Source organism: Chaetodon auriga, chromosome 5, assembly GCF_051107435.1.
Source record: "Chaetodon auriga isolate fChaAug3 chromosome 5, fChaAug3.hap1, whole genome shotgun sequence".
NCBI classification, from domain to species: Eukaryota; Metazoa; Chordata; class Actinopteri; order Chaetodontiformes; family Chaetodontidae; genus Chaetodon; species Chaetodon auriga.
The window spans coordinates 21,168,200-21,186,719 of NC_135078.1; the positions used below are offsets into that span (position 1 = coordinate 21,168,200).

Below are 18,520 nucleotides of genomic sequence, written 5' to 3' on the forward strand. Positions count from 1 at the left end.
GGGTGGTCAGATTTTTCACTGGGTTTATTATTAATTGAAGAAACACATCCCATCATCCAGGAAATAAAGCAAACAGATATCCAGTGTCAACAATAACAACTTTATTTCTTCTTTTTCATTATTGTGTCTTTGACAATGTTAAACAAGTATAAATTAAGGGAGAAAATACACAATTTAAAAAAAAAAAAGAAAAGAAAAGAAAAGAAGCAAAACCTCAGTTGAATCTGCAGTTACACCTGAATACACCTACGTGTATTTGGGGAGTAGGAGTAGTAGTCAAGGCAGGTCAATCAATCACCTTTGACCTCCAGTACCAGGCCGCTGTTGTGATGTGTCTCATAACTTTCATCATCATACAGATTATTAACATCACCACCGTCTCACGCCGAAGCCGTGAGTCACAGTCAAAGGAGAAGCAGGGTTCAGTTCAGACAAGGCAAGACGAGCCTCCCCCATGTTTGTTAGTTCACTTCTGCCTCAAAACTGAGCAGCATCGAATGAGGAGGAAATGTGCGCCGCACACGCGCACAAATCAAACCCATTGTGCATACAAACGATATGAAAACACCAACGTAAGGATAATGGCACCCGTGAGAAGGTAGAAATCAGAAAAGCATAAAAATTAAAGCTAAAAAAATCACACCAGTGAATTAAGAGTTGGGTGAGTTGAAATGAGAGAAACAATGAGAGGGGGTTTACATTAGAACCCTCCGTGACAGGGAAGGCAGATGAAGAGTTTTTTAGTCTACAGTACACTCTCCACATACACTTTGGTTGTTGTTGTTTTTTTTTCCCCTTTCTGCACGAGGCCGACAACTGTTCTGTTTGAAGCAACGACAGCCGTGAGCTGACTGATCTACGCCTCACTGCGTTATTGCTACAGCTGTCCGATACTGTACACGCCCTCACTGGGGCACTTCAGTAGGCAAGTCACCGTCAAGTACTGAGGTCATGTTATTTGGAAATACATCGATTAAAACGTATGATGAGCTCTCCACTGTCATTCAAAATATAACGTGTACTCTCAAATATAAAATCATCTCAAAAGCAATATATTAAAGTAAATCTCTAGTAACCTCACATTGATCGCTGAGAGAGGAAATCACAGGCCGACTTTCCGTTTGTACAGTTTCTGTGCCGCCGTTCAGCAGAGCCGTGTTCTTTCACATGCCGCCACGGTGCATGATGATACAGATCGAACTGCACAATGACAACTTTCACGATTAATAACGCCACACAGCTTGCTGCAACAGTGTCCATCCTTACGTGTGACACCCTTGATATGATTTTAAGTGTACACAACCTCTATCAATAGCTTGTATCTACGTATGAGCTTGAAAATGTCTGAAGTCTGTGTGAAGTGGACAGCCGAGGTGAAGCAAAGCAGTAATTAGTAACAAATCAAAGGCATAGTTCTACTTTTTTTTTGGAAAAAGAAAACACTTATTCGCTTTTTTTTTTTTGCTGAAAGTTAGAGGAGAAGTGATACAACCGTCATGTTTGTTTGTCTGTTGAGCATTAGGCTAAAGCCAGCAGCTGGTTAGCTTAGCTTAGCTTAGCTTAGCTTAACAACTGGAAACAGAGGGAAACTGCTAGCCAGGCTCTGTCTGATGGAAGAAAATTCCCCCTTTCAGCACTTCTAACGCTCACTGATTAACATGTTAAATCTTGTTTGTGTCATTTGTACAAAACCCAAAGTGTAAAAACAACTATTTCTGTTTTTTTCTGGGGTGTTATGTGCAAGTCGATTTCGTGGCCGGGAGCAGGGACTTCCTGACGATTAAACAAACAAGATGTAATTTGTATGAGTTTCAGAGGTGATGCAGTTTTTGTTATCCTTGGACAGAGCCAGGCTAGCACTTTCCCCCTGCTTCCATTCTTTATGCTAAGCTAAGATAACCAGCTGCTAGCTCCGGCTTCATATTTACAGTAAAGACATGAGAGAGATACTGATTTTCTCATCTAAATTTTGGTTTTAAAAAAACGTAAATAAGCATATTTCCAAAAAATTTCCTTCAAGCAAGAGATTTAGTGATTGATCAAACTGTGCTCATGACAACCACAGAGCAAAAATGCATTAAAACATTTTGTGTAAATGGGTCGAAGGAGCATCTTTTGTGCAAAAACAAGAACATCAATCATTGTTAATTTCATTATCAAATCATTACTTCACTGATGAACAATCTCACAGATAAGCATTTTACACTTTATCAGCTCATATTATGATACTGGAAACCTCCTTCACTCTATGTGAATTTAATTCTTTTCCAGTACATTTTATACATCTTTATGGCCTGCACATCAGAGAGTTAGATGTGTTGAATCACTGAATCGCAGTTACTAATGTGCTAGTATCTAGGACTCTATAAAAAAATATTTTCAGTGCGTTAAGACAGTTTTTGGAAATATAAAACAAGAAATCTGCAGCCAAATTGAGGGTGCCATAATTAACATCCATCTTTGCAGAATCAGTCAATCAGCAAGACCTTCAGGCTCATTCAGTCATTTTTTTTCTTTTTCAGATTTGAACTATGCTGTACAGATAACTTAATACTCAGATTAGTATAATTATTCTTCATTTTACAATATCATTCATTTATCACAAAATATTCACACAAATAGACTAGACGGTAGATACAATACCTCCAGCCTTGAATTCTACATTCCTAGCAATAATTACAAAAAAATACTAACTGTTTTCCAAAACTCTTGTCACTGGAGACATGTAGTGCACAGGTCAGGGGACTCTTTGCCTCGATCAGTCAATTAAAGGCAAAAGACTGAGGGTACCATCGTGGGCTGATCCCAGATCAGCATGCCCACAAACACTGAATGAAAGGACTACAGGTGAGCTGCGCTGAGCCTGGAGCGGCAGCTGGGGGGAAGGGAGTGGGGGGTCTCTGGAGCTGACAGCACAGTGGTGTGGAACAGGAACCAGCCCTGTCTGCACCCACAACCTCCTGTCAGCTGAAGCCACGGTGGACTCCTCAGAGAAACCGCTCCAGTCTCACGTTCACTGGTTCTACTGGAAACGTCTGAGCTACAAACTAGTGACTGAGAGGAGCTGTGGAGCTAGTGCACGCTATAGAAACCAACACGTTCCTGGACGTCTCAGTGACTTGATGCAGACTTCATATATGTATGATCATTGAGAATGATGTCACTGAAAATGGTGGCCAAGGATACGGTGTGTGTGGCTATGGGAGAGCACCAGAGGACAAGGTAAAGTACACATACAGAGTGAAAATCTGTCAACATCAACACAGAGGTATGTACTAACCTATGGTCAACCACAGTGAAAAGTGCGTGTTCAGTTCTTTGATGGAGGTTTCTATTAGATGTTCAATATGGATGTTCAATGATGCACTACAGCTACAGTAAAGGAGCGACTACTGCAGAGTTTTACTAATCAGAATCACGAATGGAAGATGTCTGAAGCATGTTCAGGTGGCTAAAATGCATTGAAGCATAGAGGCAATTTCTATGAAAATATGACATGAATAAGCTGTCATATTGTCTCTACATGGACTATAGTCTACTTGACTACTCAACAGATCATTTCATGTATAAAGAGGGAAACTGCAAACATTCAAACCAGATATGTTTCCGCACGGCTGCGTATTTCACCAAGTCAGATAAACCAGCTTCTACTGTAAAGAAAGAGATCCGACCAATCAAATAGCAGCTGTAACGAGTTGAAAATTAAATACATAAGGTATTATGCAGTAAAGCATCATTTTAATAAATACAGACAAAATATGATGGTAAAATTCTGGAGTAATCCAACACATTTAAAAAACACAGCTCATTATTATGACCTGTTATTTCATCCTGCTTATTTTCACAATGTTTATTTTTTAGTTTGTATTTTAAAAATGTACTTTTTCCAAAGTGAGTATTTATTTCCCAGTGACTATTTTACATAAAAAGGCTGCTTTTGCCTTTCAGCTCATTCACATCGAAGCCAATCACAAACCTGGCTCTGCCCTGTTTGAAAAATTATTCTTCCATCATAATTATCATTATGAATTAAAATAATGAAAGATAATTAATAGAAATGAAACTGGAGGAATTAAATAAACCTGACCTGCAATAAACAATTGAGAAAATAAGCAGCAGAGTATAAAACATGTATTGGATTATTTCATAAAGTCAAGGTCTTGTTACCAATTTTGTCTGTAATTATTTCTATGAAAATACTTTTTCTGAATGTCTTTTCTACTTAATTCACTTCGTATCTGTGTAACTGATCACAAAATCTAACAGACAGACATTTCCAGACACCATTTTCAGGCTTTAGCCTCTTTCTTTAAAAGGGGCAAATAATGAGCACTTGAAATCATTAGCGTGACGAAAAATAGGGAACTAATTTAAGATTTGCAAAGTAGGTCCAGCATATTCTCAATTGTGCTGAATAAAACGGAGGATGAGGACACGTTTCTTGTAACCTTCAACACTGTTCTGCTCCTATGTGTCTTTGTCTCTGTCAGTCTACACCCGTGAGCTGCTTTGATGTGGGTTTCTGTCTAATCGGTAAAATGGGGTGAACACAGAAAAGTGCATTGTGAGTAGGATTTAGAGAGCACCTGGTTTCAGGAGTGAGCAGGTGCCTTTATTGTACCTCACTGCTGTTTCAGTATCGAGTCAAAGAGGACCACTCAGCGAACGCCCCTTCTTCTTCCCCGCAGTAAAAACAGAATGAGAGTGCACATTTGGAGGTACAGTGTAATCTGAGAGTGTGTTCAGACATACACATTCCCGTGCTCACAAAGGTCCACATGGTGCTCATAAGCCAGCTACGCCCCACTGCTTAAGGACCAGAGGCGGAGCAGCTCCCTGTCTGATGAGGTTACGAGTGATCCGGGGTGAGTTCCCAGGTTAGAAGATGTTAGGACACATGCTCCAGTCCTGTTTCTCCTTGGCCTCCCAGTAACCTCCCTTGTACACAAAGTTTGTCTCTCCAGTGACTGAGTCCCTCCTCTGGTGAAACCACAACGGCTGGTAGCCTTCGTATTCTCTGCCTGCGAGAGGAAGCACAGCCGTTAACTCAACTGCCGCCATTTAATCGAACTCTAGTGGAGAAGCCACACGTGCAGGGAAGCCACAGAGCGATCAATTCATGTTCATACATATGCAAATATATGGGAAGCAATCAATCGCTGCTGACTGCATTTGGGATAGCTCCAAATGTGAACCGAGCTCATGTAATGGTGAATAAGTTGAACTCAAAAGCATCAATAAAATACAAATTTGCACAAGAAGTGCGGTGCAAACCTGGATCGATCATGGCAGAGGAGAAGACTATGATCACAGTTTTGGATCAAATTCAGCTGTTTCAAATAGAAAGGACGACAATGCAGTGCAATTTAATCACTTGCTAATGTGGCTTCACCATAACACACTGAGAAGGCTTGTCGATTTTAGAGTCGTATCTGTTATTTCATGGAATATATTATTGAGGCCAGTTCTACATGAAAATGTCACATGTATGCAGGAAAAAGTCTTTTTTTCCTGAGTCGCTATCTGGAGAAGTTGATATGAGAGGGGTATCATGCAGTTCCCACACAGAGGCAGACCACACAGAGGACACACAGAGGATGGTGTGTGTGTGTGTGTGTGTGTGTGTGTGTGTGTGTGTGTGGAAGAGATGCACAACAGAGGGGCACAGGGCAACCTCCACTCACCAGAGTCATAATCACACTCTGACCACCAATAGAGGGAGGAAAAGAAAGACAAGTCACGAGTACATCGAATACAGTCTAGCCTTCACACAACACGACACACACACACACACACACACACACACACACACACACACACACACACAGGAACCACCACCACCACGATGAGAAAGTTCTGTAAGGTTCAGTCTGGCTTCTGTTGCTCCTCTTAGCTCCTCTGCAGTGAGCCCTGCCCTCTGACCTGCAATAACTGCTGTACTTACTGGAGTAAACACTACATCTTGAACCCTAACCATTAAGTTCAAGAAGTCATCCAAGATAATGATATAAATAATCTTTTAGAACTTAACAGCTAGTACTTATTAAAAACTTTATGTAATGCTGTGGTTTGCGGTCTGTCTCTGCTGTTTGTCACTGACACACTTTTGTAAACTGCCTCTAATGTTAAACAGAGCACACTGTAGACGTATAGAGTTATGTGAAGCTTTGCTACAGCAGAGCTCTGAAGGGTGGAGGACCGGCGGGCTCTGGAAGTATTTTTCCACACTATAAATTCCAATTACATAGTTTTCCTTGTGCAATATTGTCAGGGTTTTTCAACACAGAAATACAACTAACATTGTCAAAGCAGAAAATTAATGGGACTTTTATACAGGAACTCTGGATGCCCCCAAAAAACTTCCTCCCACTTCACAACCCAACACCCTTGCCCCCCTCACATTCTTTCCCTCTTTCTCCTCCCTGTCTTTGACCTATCAGACACTTCCTGTTGTCCATTTCATACCATCATCCAGAGCGTCCGAGGCCTCCGCTTCCCTCCTCCTCCTCACGGCTCGTTGTTTCTCCTCTAGCCTCTGCTTTTCTGAGTTCGCCTCGTCCCATCGTCCCTCCTCCATCAGCTTCTGGTCGGGTCTCAGACGGCTGTCAGTCAGTCCCACTCCTTCCTCCTGCTCGTTCAGAGTCAGTGCCAGCGCAGAGAAGTAGTACATGTTCTCAGCGTTCTCCCTGAGAGAGCAACAGGAAATTAACGGGAGTTACCAAGTGTGATGCTCAGCGATCAATGATATCGACTGAACATCGCAGCTGTTATACAATTACTATGACTGATATAATGCGATGAGACAAGAGCTTACGGGAGAGGGTATTTCTTCCACAGCAGTTTGGGGGGCAACGTCTGATACACCGTCTTCTGCTTGCCCTCTGATCCACTGCCCCCTCGGCTGCTCTGAACGATCTTGGCACTCTCTATCTTATCATCCCATGTACCAGAGAGGATGTAGTGAGCCTGGCCCCCACTGTCTGCCACCACACCTGTCACCTGGAAAATCCCAAAATATTGCATAGATATTACAGGGAATGAAGAAAGTGAAGCAAGCTAGCTCTCAGATGATGTATCACCCAAGCATTTAAATGCACAGTAGCCAGGGCACCAGTACATTTCCACTAATTTATCCCAAATCTGTCACTACCAAGGAAGGCAGCATTGTGCCCCATTTTTAGGTAATTGGTGCTACTTCAAAGGAGGTTACCTCAGTGCAGTGTGACCTCATACAGTCAGCTTCTTCTATGTTACTCGACTTAAAGTACAAATTCATCTGTTGGTACCGTCCAGCAGGAGGCAGCATCACACAAATAAATCCCTCAACGTATGACATCATGCCACAGTGGACTATCAGTGTAGGAAGGAAGTATTTACCTTCCGTGGAACTTCCCTGGAGAAATAACTGTAGGGAGAGAACTTGAGTTGGCAGGTCTCCTTGGTCCTGTGATTCACAATCTCAATGTCCCCCGACTGCGCGAGCAGACATAGACATGCAAAGGGGGAGAGAGACAAACACACAGAGACAATTATAGCATACTAATTCACAGTGTGTTTGCAGGAGAGAGAGAAAAGTATCCTGAGATGAACATGGCAAACGACACGAAAGGTCATCAAATTGAAAAATGAATGGAAAGATGGGGTCGATCAATAGCAAAAATGTGCACTAAGTCCCAGTGATGGAGCCCTACTTTCTGTCTGCTAAAGGTTTCGTCTGTGCTTTCCTCAAAGTGGTGGCATGACATGCTTCACTGGGCCAATCACAATTTAAGAAACAGGACAGTGGTTGGATTGCTAGCTTGCATTAACAGAGAGACACCATAATTAATCACATCTGCTCAAACCACACCCACACACTGCTGACAAAGCAGATGAGCTGAGACGACGAACTAAGGGTGTTTTTTTATGTTTAATTTTGATTATTGTGCAGACCTATTTCATGTTATAGAGACATACTCAGGATTCAGCTGATTTAAAGGTACTTTGTGTAGTTTTGAACATGTAATGCTGTAGAGCAATGTTCTGATGAACAGGGCCCCATATTGTTTGTGCTGTGTGTGTTCTACCAACATGTGCACAAGGTCACATGAGCATGAGAGGGCATGATAACATTTGTGGCCACTGCTTTGTCTCATACTTAACCTGTGACGCACATTTTGTCTTTTGTACGGCCATGAAAAAAAAAACTCCAGAATTGTAACACCGTCAGACAAAAATAGAAAGTGTTTGATGCAACCTTGGTTCAGGGATGATATGCCTAAGCCAATGCCGTGCAGATCGCCCTCTCTGGCTTCACTTGTCTGCTGTTGCACTGGCAGCAGCGGAACAGTTTCTGTACTTTGGTATGGAGTTGTTTGGCTGACCCCGTTCTGCACCAGAGGGCAGCAGAGTGGGCACAGTGATGCATGGAGGCAGCGGGAGAAGGTAACAGTATTGAACAGAGAAACCAAACAATAAAGAGTAAATGTGTGTAAATGTTGCACAAAGTAATTTAAATCGCAAACATCGGCATGAACACAGTCAAATAAATGCCATAAATATACAGGAAATACTGGATATTTGCAAACTCTTCCATATTATCAATTCAGTATGTTTTGGTTTAATGATTCACAACTGATATTCCTCCAGTAATCTGCAGCCACAATGTCTACTTAGTCCACACACGCACTCCTACATCCAAACGCACACACACACACGCTGACATGCTGACAGACTGATATGACATGCAGCATGAGCAGAAACAGGAAACAGAAAAAGAAGTGGAGGGAAAAAACAAGAAGCACACTTTTAAACAAGCACAATCAGATAGACAGACATGCAGATGTGAGGCCAAATCCCCCCGACACCCCCCCGCCCCCCATATAACTGGGCCATCTCGTAGAAAGAAGAGGCTGTTATTTCAGGGTGTTATTAGAGATCAAAGCTAAAGATAAATCCCTAGAGATTGTGAAGCTCCTTATTCATGTACTGTAAGGCTTTGCACTGATTCTCTTCTTCACAGCGCTCTTCTCGGCTTGTCTGTACCACACGCTACTGCGACACAGGAGGGAAAAACATCTATAGGCTACTCTGGAAGATCAGAGGTATTCAGGCAGGAGCTGTGGATCAATGAACGATACCAACGAGAAGTGCTCACAAACAGACCTGGTCAATCCACAGCTTGCCCACAATGATGTTGTGCACTGTGGAGGTGACCTTTCTCCACACATAATGGTTCCCGCTGGAGTGGAAGTGCAGATGAATGGCACCTGGGGAGGAGACAGCAAGGACAAAAGGCTGATATGAGAAAAGAGATATCACAGCTGCTTTGTTGACAATCTGCAATTGCAGACCTGAAAGTGATGTGTTAGATTGTGGGTTTCCTTTTCTGATCTAAATCTGTGAACACGCTCAATTCTACCTGCAGCAGTTGAAAATCATGTCACCTAACACATTCATGCCCTGCGCACAGGCAATACATTTCCACCTACTTCCAGTCTGACCTAAGCCTGGATGATTGATTACATGTATTTGACCGTAAATGCTTTCCACTTAAGAGTTTTTTTCTATTACATGGCACCTCACAGCAGGCAGGAAGTGAGAGAAGTCAGATGAATACTACTGCATTCCTTGGCTGGACCTGCATCTATCAAATCTCTCATTTATCTGAGCCAACAGACCCCTGCTCCCTGCCGTCCCAGTGCAACAGAGCTCCCTTTATACCCATACTTTATGTGTGTGTCAAAAGGGTCATAAAAGCCTCCTGATTCATTCTCACAGCTTTTGCTCTGGCTTTACATTGTGTGGGAGGCAGCACAGTCTTCTTCCTAGCTAAACTCTGCCTGGTGCGGCTGTTAAATTAGCATTATGGAACATTTATTTACACATATAGTTTGTTTGATTCCACACTGAATATGAAATGTCTCACCCAGAGGCATTATGGAGAGGTATTTGCCACGGAACTTGCTGGCGATGGTGATTTCCTGCCACAGGGTCCAGCCTCGTTGGGAAACCACATGATGTGCAGCTGCAGGGGGGTGATGGCTCACCTTAGAAGAACGGCAGACGTTAAGGTAAAGTAGAATGAAGGAAATGTGTTCAAGTAAGCAGCAACTTGTTTGGAGAACATGAACTGATGTCATGTCCTTCAGTATGCGCGTGAGAAACGGAAACTGCCGGTGGCTTTGCTGTTACCTGCTCACACAGCGAGCGGTAGCCAAACTCCTCGAGGCGATCGAGCTCGTAGGTCTCACCCAGGAGGGGGTTGAAGGGCTTGGCTGTCCGGTGGACCGTGGTGGAGTAGGATGAGACGGAGAAGGCAGCGACCAGGCACATCTGCTCCAGGGAGGAGTCGCAGCGTGCCGCCTTGTCCAGGAGCTCGTGATACTCCAGGTCCTCTGTGAGCCGCTGCAGCATCGACAAAGGCTCGTTGAAGTTTACCTGAACGGGAGGATCAAAGCGTCAGACACTCACAGAGTCAAACAGGTTTCCTTCAGCAGGAAGGAGGGTCAGGCCGCACACACTTACAGGCATGGGAATTTTGGAGAGCTCCTTGCCGATGCAGTTCTTCATGATGCTCCACAAGTTGAGGGAGTAGTTGGGCTTATCTGGGACACGAGTCCGCCTCTGTCTGCGGGGCTGCAGCTCCTTCCCTGACACATCATTACAGCTCAGAGACATCTGGATCAGGTGGAGGACGAGAAGGTGGAAGAAACTTTGTATAAAAAGAATATTCGACACATACAAGTTTGAGGAACACTTTCAACTTCGTGGACAGCTTGGCAGCCTATCACCAAGTGGAGACAGAATGACAGAGCCAGTGAAAGTCACAGATGGGTGTTAGAGAGAAGAAGAAACAAGGGAGAGCTGAGGGGAGAGAAGAGCAGATGTTTGACTGGTAATTAAGATTTAGTGGAATGAAGCAGCTGTGTATCTTGTGGCACCACAGGGGTGACAACGACAGCGTAGGAAACAGACAAAGGCTGCGTGTGTGTGTGTGTGAGAGTGAGTATGGCGTAAATGTCAGCAGGACCATGAAAACAGTAAGTGAAGAAGGTTATATAAACAATTGGATGAACTGTGAGGTTTCCAGCCGCACAAATGAATCTATATTGAGATCACAAAAGTCAGCGTTCACAAATGTCAGTCCTATTAGTCAGACTTGTTAGGAAGACACAGACACTTACATGGTCATCCTGGTTCCAGTCATTGGGCTGACCTCCACTGGCTCCGCTCAAATTACTCTGAGATCGCCTGGAACACGACGAAAATATTTTCTACAATGAGCGCCGGACATTTAAACAGACTCTCTCATTCCCCACTTGTCTGCACACACACATACAATACAAACACAATACACACAAGGGAGCAAACAGATTGCTGAGTATCACAGATGAATGCTGTCTAACAGTTTCCATCATCTGTAACGGTGCTACTGGAGTTGAGCGCTATGTTGCAAGAGATGAGCCATAACAATGATGAGGTACTCCAGACGTCTTTAAAAAAGAAAAGGAAGGCAGGACGAGCTCTGCACAAACTAGTGGAGTTGACAGCATGAGACTGTGAACAAATATGCAATAAAAATGTAGTAAGAGGAGCACAAACAAAAACAGATATTGGTCTGTTTTGCTGTTGAAAAGCAGCAGACAGGGGCAAGAGTCTGTTATTTTTATCTGTGAGTGAACACGTGATAAAATCCAAGAGGCTGTCACACCACGAGCCATCATCAGAAGTGTGCTCAACTGCCAGAGTCAACGGTTCACTTTTAGAGCAAATCAAAGCATGAACAGATTTCTGCTTATTGTGTTTTCACATGCAGACTAAATGTTAAAGCTCAACTAAACCTTCAGCGCAGCAGCATCTGTCTTCCTGCTGCTTCGCTAAATAAAAGAATACAGACCCCTGTTTGTGTGTGGCTGACCTGTGCTGTGTGTTTTCAGTGGCAGTCACTGTGATAAATGCAGGGGAATCCTCCATGGCATCAAAGTACTCAGTATCCTCATCTTCATCACTCGCCTCTTCTTTGCGCAGCCTCTCACTCCCTGCTGTGGGGAAATATACATTTATGAGTAAACAGCATTCAAGGCTAGCAGAGCTATCGCACAGCCGTGAGTTTGTGTTTTACTGGGTTCAGGAGAGAGTAGCGTATAATCACATACCCATGGCGATTAATCAAGGAATAATCAGCTTAGTAAAAGTGGCAATGTTCCTGCTGGTTAATGAATGATGCGAGTTCCTCGGGGTGTGCTTCTAATATTCAGTATCCAACATTCAATATTCAGTATGTTCAGTGATCCATTATGTGTATAAACTGGAGCTTCCAACAGAGGCACAAATCAGGTGATCAGAGTACCTCCTGCAGACAGGAGATTCTATTAGAAAATGAGGGTAAACTATGACCTTCAGTCCTCAAACTACTACTAATATGAACACAATGTACTGCATTTTCCTAAAAGTTGTCGTTCCTTTACAGAATCAGTGGCTTTCTCCTCGTTGAAGGTACAAAACTTGCAAGTTTGAGACGAAGTGTCCACAGATTTGAAATTGAAAAACAGGCGCTAGAGGAAAAGTTATAGGACACCAAAATCAATAGGTTTTCTCCTCTTGGAGGCCAGCTGTACACAACAAACTTTATGCCTGTCTGCGTGTTTGTTTTCAGGATATGTTGTTATATGCAAACAAGAAAACAAAACAAAAAAAAGTCCTTGGTAATGGTAATTACCATCTCCAAGTAACGATAATCCAATTCAGACCTTCTGACACAACTTAAAATGTCCTTCCTCCACATGAGGAATGTCTATAATATTGAGCCTGAGGTTTTGACTTTTAGCCAGTTGAGTGAGGCCCACAGGAGTAAGTAACACACAGACAGTCAGTCTCACCCTTGTTGGTGGTGGGGGCACTGGGTGTGGTGGAAACAAGCGTGGGTGCTTCTCTCCACGCTCGCTCCAGGCTGTTATGCTGCTTGGCTAGCTGCTCAATGGTCTCCTCTAGGTGAGTACGCTGCTCTCGCTCATACTGCAGCGCCCGCTGCCATCTCCTACTGTGAGTCTCTGCTAGGTCCAAGAAGTCTCGACAGGCCTGGAGGAATACAAGCACATAAACACACCGACAGCAGTGAAAGTTTAATTTCTAGAATATACAGTCTGAAAAAATGGATTTACGTCCTGAAATTGGTAATTCTTAACAAGGTACAAGGTCCACTTGCTATGACTAACAGCTCAGAGCTTCACACTGAAAGTACGACAGAGTGTCAGATAACTCTTCTCATGGCTTAACAATACAGCCACATCATAGGGTCTTAACAGCTGACAACAATATGAGAGAGACAGAACACTGGGATGGAAAAAGGTGCGAAGACATTCATGTCAGTCACTGTAATCAAGGACATTTATCACCAGTGTTGCGAGCAACCATCAATATGTTAATTAGATGTCTGCCAAGTATTTACTGGGTCTCCCTGCTGTGTCAAATGTGCCTCAGAGCACAGCATAAACATCGAATTCATCAGCGAGTGATGAGCTAGAGGTTAAACCTCTGACTGCATAGCAGACTGCATGTGACTCACTGGTGCTGCCTTGCTTTTACTGCAGAGACAAAGAGGGTTACTTCAGAGCAAACATATATTGCACATCAGCATTTGTTAGCACTATATCATATGTCTGACAGCCTTTCCTCATAGTGAGCTCAAAGGTCAACGAACCTAAATGACACCTCACAGCTGACAATATGAATGATGAAAATGTCATGTGACAGTCAGTGACCTGTCAGCACTGTGGGCCTCAGAGGAGGGTTTCTGACTGAAACTGCTTTACTGCAATGGAGCATTTTTGCAGCATTTTGTGGGGGCTACTCATTGTTCTTCCCACGAGTGTAAAAGCACATGATTACATATTGTCCTCTCAGTATTTGTAGCCAGAGGGGCTGTTGAGAGTCAGCTCGAACCACTTGTGGTTGCAGGCAGAGAGCTGGAGGGACGAATGTCACACAGCTCAAATAATCTCTGTTCCCTAGCTGGTGAGACTGCAGTCAGGATGTGGAATATCGCTTCGAGGCAGCAGGAAGAGAAACAAGGACGTGGTAACACCTGACTCCTTGATTTGTTTCCGGAGAGCAGGACACCACACTGTCTGCTCAAAAAGTGCTTTTCAGCCCCCCCATCATAATATACTGTTATATCATTTTACCATAACAGACACTGTTCATTATTTAACTTTATTCAATGGTAACATGCTTAATATATATAACTATATTACTAGTTGTCTGGGAAAAAAAATCACTATTGACATTTTCGCCAAAACACAGAGGTGAAACCAGGAACAGCAATCAGGATCAGGAACAGAATCAGTATTTCATGCTGTGCACTGATCCTTCTAGAACATCTTTATCTTTATAAACAAAAATTAAAAAGCTTGACATGTTCTCAAGCAATACTAACTTAATAATGTACTGTACTAACGTACTGTATTATTCCAAAAGTCGAGATATCACACCATTATTGATAAGTGTACAATAGATCTGTGTGTGATTTATGTTCATCTTGTAGCTACGTAAATAAATGATATGTAATGATTATGACAACATTTTGGTTGTGGTGCAATTTCATTATATGTTGATTGTACTAAAATATTAGAGTTTTAGATTACTAGAATTAAACCCTATTTTGCTCAAAACAACATACGGAAATCGCAAAACAACTGAAGGTAAAAACATCCAATCAGTCTCTTACCTTCAGCAGTCTTGCATCAAGTGTCTAAACATTAATGTCTGAGCCTCGGTTTAAATGTTAGGAGTGTGTGTGACGTTGTGGTCCACTTCCTCAGAAATAACCCTGATATGAAACTCAACACCCATTTAAAAAGTATAACAGTTCCACTTTTTTTATGCTGAGTCTCTGGTGCAAAGACAGACTGCATGTGACTTCGTGTGGGCAGGAGTGTGGGGTTATAAAGGCTAAAAAAGTGAATGGGCATGCAGAAGGGGATATGTGGGTCAGAGGTGGCCTCAGCGGTATCGAATTAAAAGTCCTGATGCACTTTGCAGAATGAGTGACGTAGCAGAGAATACAATCAGCTAGAGTAAAGTTTAAGTTATCAAACCACACGACCCAAAGTGGCGGGTGTGTAAATGCATGCAGAGCCTGGATTCAGTGACACATGTGAGACGTTACATCACCACTAAATGAACTAATGAAACCCTCCCAGCGGACCAGGGTCAGATCACTTAGAGCAGGCAGTTGGCTCCTTCGTCCCCCAAACCCTCCTCTCTCGTTTCTCTTTCTCTTCATTCCCTCCTTGCATGTCAAATCTCTTGTGGAAAAGCACATCAAAACTACAGTTATATTGTAGAGCAATGTCCTTAAAGTGGCCGAAAACGTGGCTGCAGTAATCCAAATACTCATATCCTGAAGAGAGCCATTTGCAAGACCAAAGATTATTGCAGGGAGTTTGTGGCAGCACCTTTTCTCATTAGAAGCACATTTTTGGCAAACCGAATGGCATTTTAATGAGAAAGGCAATCCAAGAGGGTCTATTTTATTGCTTGTCCAGTAAGTTTCAATTTCCCATTCCAATTAATAAAGAAAATGAGAGAAACAAGGGGCTCATCATTTTGAGCAATGGCCTTTCACATAATTAAAGTGCAATCTAGATTTCACTTTTTTTTTTCTCATCATAACACTACGGCTCAAGTCTCTTAACAAGCTGTATTAGCACACACTTCAGCATATTAGAAGTAATAATAACAGCCAGACATTTCAAAACAAAACCAGTCAGGCATGCGTTATAGTGAAGACAAACACGATAAACAAGAGAAGCAGGACGAAGGACAAACCTTGTGTGATTGTCTGCTTTCAGTCAGAGCGGGTCTGTCTGTCTAACTGTAGTCCAGAAGGATCTGACATTCCTCACCAGCCAGGGAGGCAAGGGGGGGTTGAGGGGGGGGGAGCAGGGGCTATTCCTGTCCTCCCCACCCACCCATGATCATATCTAGTATCACTCCCTCCACACCTCAACCCTCCCTGAACTCTCATCCACTACTGACATACTGTGAAGCCTATGGTATGTACCATTGAGGAGAATAGAACAGGGTCAGAGAGAGTAGAGCGTTTCTTGGTGTGATGCTGGTAATCAGATCCAACACATAGTGGTGACTGAAAACCTTTTTGGATTAACTGCAATATGTTTTTTGAGATATTTTCTGTTGCTCGTCCTCTGCTCAAGCCTTTTTTGGGGGGGGAAGCTTTACTCATCAAATATAAAACATAATAATTGACTTTTGTGTCTGTTGCACTTGTTTGTGATTTTGGGCTTTATGAATAAAACTGACTTTACTTGACCTGACCTGAACAGCAGCAGACATGCTGGTATTCTAGTAGTTCAGTTTCCGCTGATCATTTTAAAAAATAAGCTTGTTAGTCATGTTTAAGAGAGTTTTAACGGGTTCTGGTCTGGCCTGGATTTGCCCCACTAAACCTGCGGCCTCCATGCCTGCAGCTCGCTGTTTAACATGCCACACTGTGCAGTGATCTCATCTATCATCACTTGCTAACCAGGGCATTAAACATGACCAGCATTCCTGTCACACTTATCATGCCAAAGCACGCAATCCTCTGCTCACTGCTGCTGCGTCTCGTAGCCTGGCCTGTCTCAGCTACTTACATTGATCATAGCATTGGAAGTGATGCGGAAGAGGGTGGCTCGCTCATTGACTGCCTTGATCTTCTCCCCTCCCTCCACGGGGACCTTCAGACCCTCGAGTTCACTCAGGGAACGCTGCAGGGCCGCCCCATGCTTGGCGATCAGGTCATTACATGTGCTGAGGTCATCGAGCTTGCTCACAAGTATCTTCAGGGTGCCCTGAATCTCGCTGCGGTCCGACTGGGATGTAGGCTCCTCGTCCCCCGAATCATCTGGAAGGAAAGAGGTCAGAGGTCACATACACACTTACAGTTCAAGAGAGGGCTATTGGGACTTGTGAGTGAATCAGTCACAGAAGACAAGATTAATGAAGACAATTTAGAGGTTTTAAATGGCATGGTTCTAACCCTAACCCTGCAGTAAATCTCCCCTGACATATTCGCGTCTCCCTTAAAATATTTTGTTCCAGAGGTGGCTTGAATGATCACAGAAGTTTTATATTAGGAATACTACAGGCAGCAGTATGTTTCTCTGATCCCCTTGCTCTTCCACAACTACACTTTGCTACTCGTCACTTTAATCGTGAAGGTGACACTACTCCATAGAGTACTCCACATAGGCTAGAACACAGTATAGAAGTGAGTGTTTCTATTTCTAGAAATACTTTCTTCAGCACCACAGACAGCGCCGTGGGTTTATCAATACACAGCACAGTCAGGCCGCTGATATTTCAGAGCCGTGGTTGGGGCCATATATTGTAACTTGCACAGTCAGAAAAAGGATCAATAAGTCAGGCAGACTGGACTAATATATACCACCACACAGCCCCTCTGCCCCTGCACTATCTGGGGATCTGGGGGATGCATTTTGCTAACAAGGAGAAATGGCATCACTCTTAATCCACCCTCAAATCACCTTCTGCATTAAACAGCAATTTGTGTCATGAAATTAGTGTGAATTAGACAGATGTTAGTCTGCTTTTACAGATGGTTTCACATAAATAAAACCATCAGACACCATCACACTAAACGTAACTGACTCTGACAACAGAAATCCTTCGAAGCTTATCAAATGTAAATGCAAAGTGTATCAGGGTGTTTGAATACAGAGCTCATTTGTACCCATGAGCCCTTGCGGTAGCAGCTGACTTTTGCTCTGATGACATGACAGAGAGGTTACTCAACTTAACCACAACATACGAGAACAGTGCTGCTGCATCAGCCCTTCATTGCACACATGTATGTACGCACTGCACGCACAGACATCAAGGAACAAATCCACAAAGTAAAACAGAGCTCCTGAATTTCTCAATTGGATTTTGAACCACCGAAGAAATATTTGCACACCTGTGTTTTAAACCTATATTCACAAGAAAAAAAGAACATTTCCCAGCATAAAGGCATCTGTATTTGTATGTTTCTCCTTTAATAAATAAAGCTGGCAAAACAAGCCCATATGGCTGGGACAAATCAAAAGCACCAGCTTCAGTGCTGGCAGCAGTGCTTACTCTTGACACAGCAATCCCACCAGAGGAGTGATGCACTAACTAAAACTTTGAGAACAGCGGAGGGAGAGGGAGGAGAAACACGAAGAAAAATAAGGAAAATGAGGACACAGAGGAGGACACAGCCAGGTTAGAAGTTCGAGTGCAGAGAGAAAGTCTCTCCACCCTCTCATCCACCCTGTTGACCCTCTAATGCTCAAATGTCTAGATACTGCTGTTCTGCTGTCTTCCACACTCCTCCATACAGACTTTGCTTCGTCACGCTGAAAAGGTCTGTTATGCAGCTGAAAGCAGAGACTGTCACAGCTTTGGTGAGAGGCAGCACTACAGCAACACTTTCTCCGAGAACGTGGCGGCTGGCTTTGACCTCGCAGCGGAGGAGACTATCACCTCTGTCAAG

At 43.3% G+C, this 18,520-nt stretch overlaps 1 protein-coding gene across 7 annotated transcripts in view; it reads right to left on the minus strand.

Moving 5' to 3' along the window:
* Positions 1–86: 86 nt before the first annotated feature.
* The window catches only part of osbp2b (oxysterol binding protein 2b), a 45,098-nt gene continuing 26,664 nt past the window's right edge, over positions 87–18,520 (minus strand). For 3 of the 7 annotated variants that reach the window (XM_076731813.1, XM_076731818.1, XM_076731817.1), the window contains 12 exons: positions 16,638–16,888; positions 12,861–13,059; positions 11,900–12,023; positions 11,166–11,232; positions 10,507–10,659; positions 10,174–10,419; positions 9,908–10,028; positions 9,145–9,248; positions 7,378–7,473; positions 6,815–6,999; positions 6,466–6,686; positions 87–5,021 (listed from right to left, as the gene is read on the minus strand). In XM_076731813.1, coding sequence (XP_076587928.1) covers positions 4,879–5,021; positions 6,466–6,686; positions 6,815–6,999; positions 7,378–7,473; positions 9,145–9,248; positions 9,908–10,028; positions 10,174–10,419; positions 10,507–10,659; positions 11,166–11,232; positions 11,900–12,023; positions 12,861–13,059; positions 16,638–16,888 — 1,910 coding nt within the window. In that variant the 3' untranslated portion in view covers positions 87–4,878. Of the gene's footprint in view, positions 5,022–5,684; positions 5,703–6,465; positions 6,687–6,814; positions 7,000–7,377; positions 7,474–9,144; positions 9,249–9,907; positions 10,029–10,173; positions 10,420–10,506; positions 10,660–11,165; positions 11,233–11,899; positions 12,024–12,860; positions 13,060–16,637; positions 16,889–18,520 lie in introns of all 7 variants that reach the window. The other 4 variants (XM_076731811.1, XM_076731816.1, XM_076731812.1 and 1 more) reach the window with 3 other exon arrangements.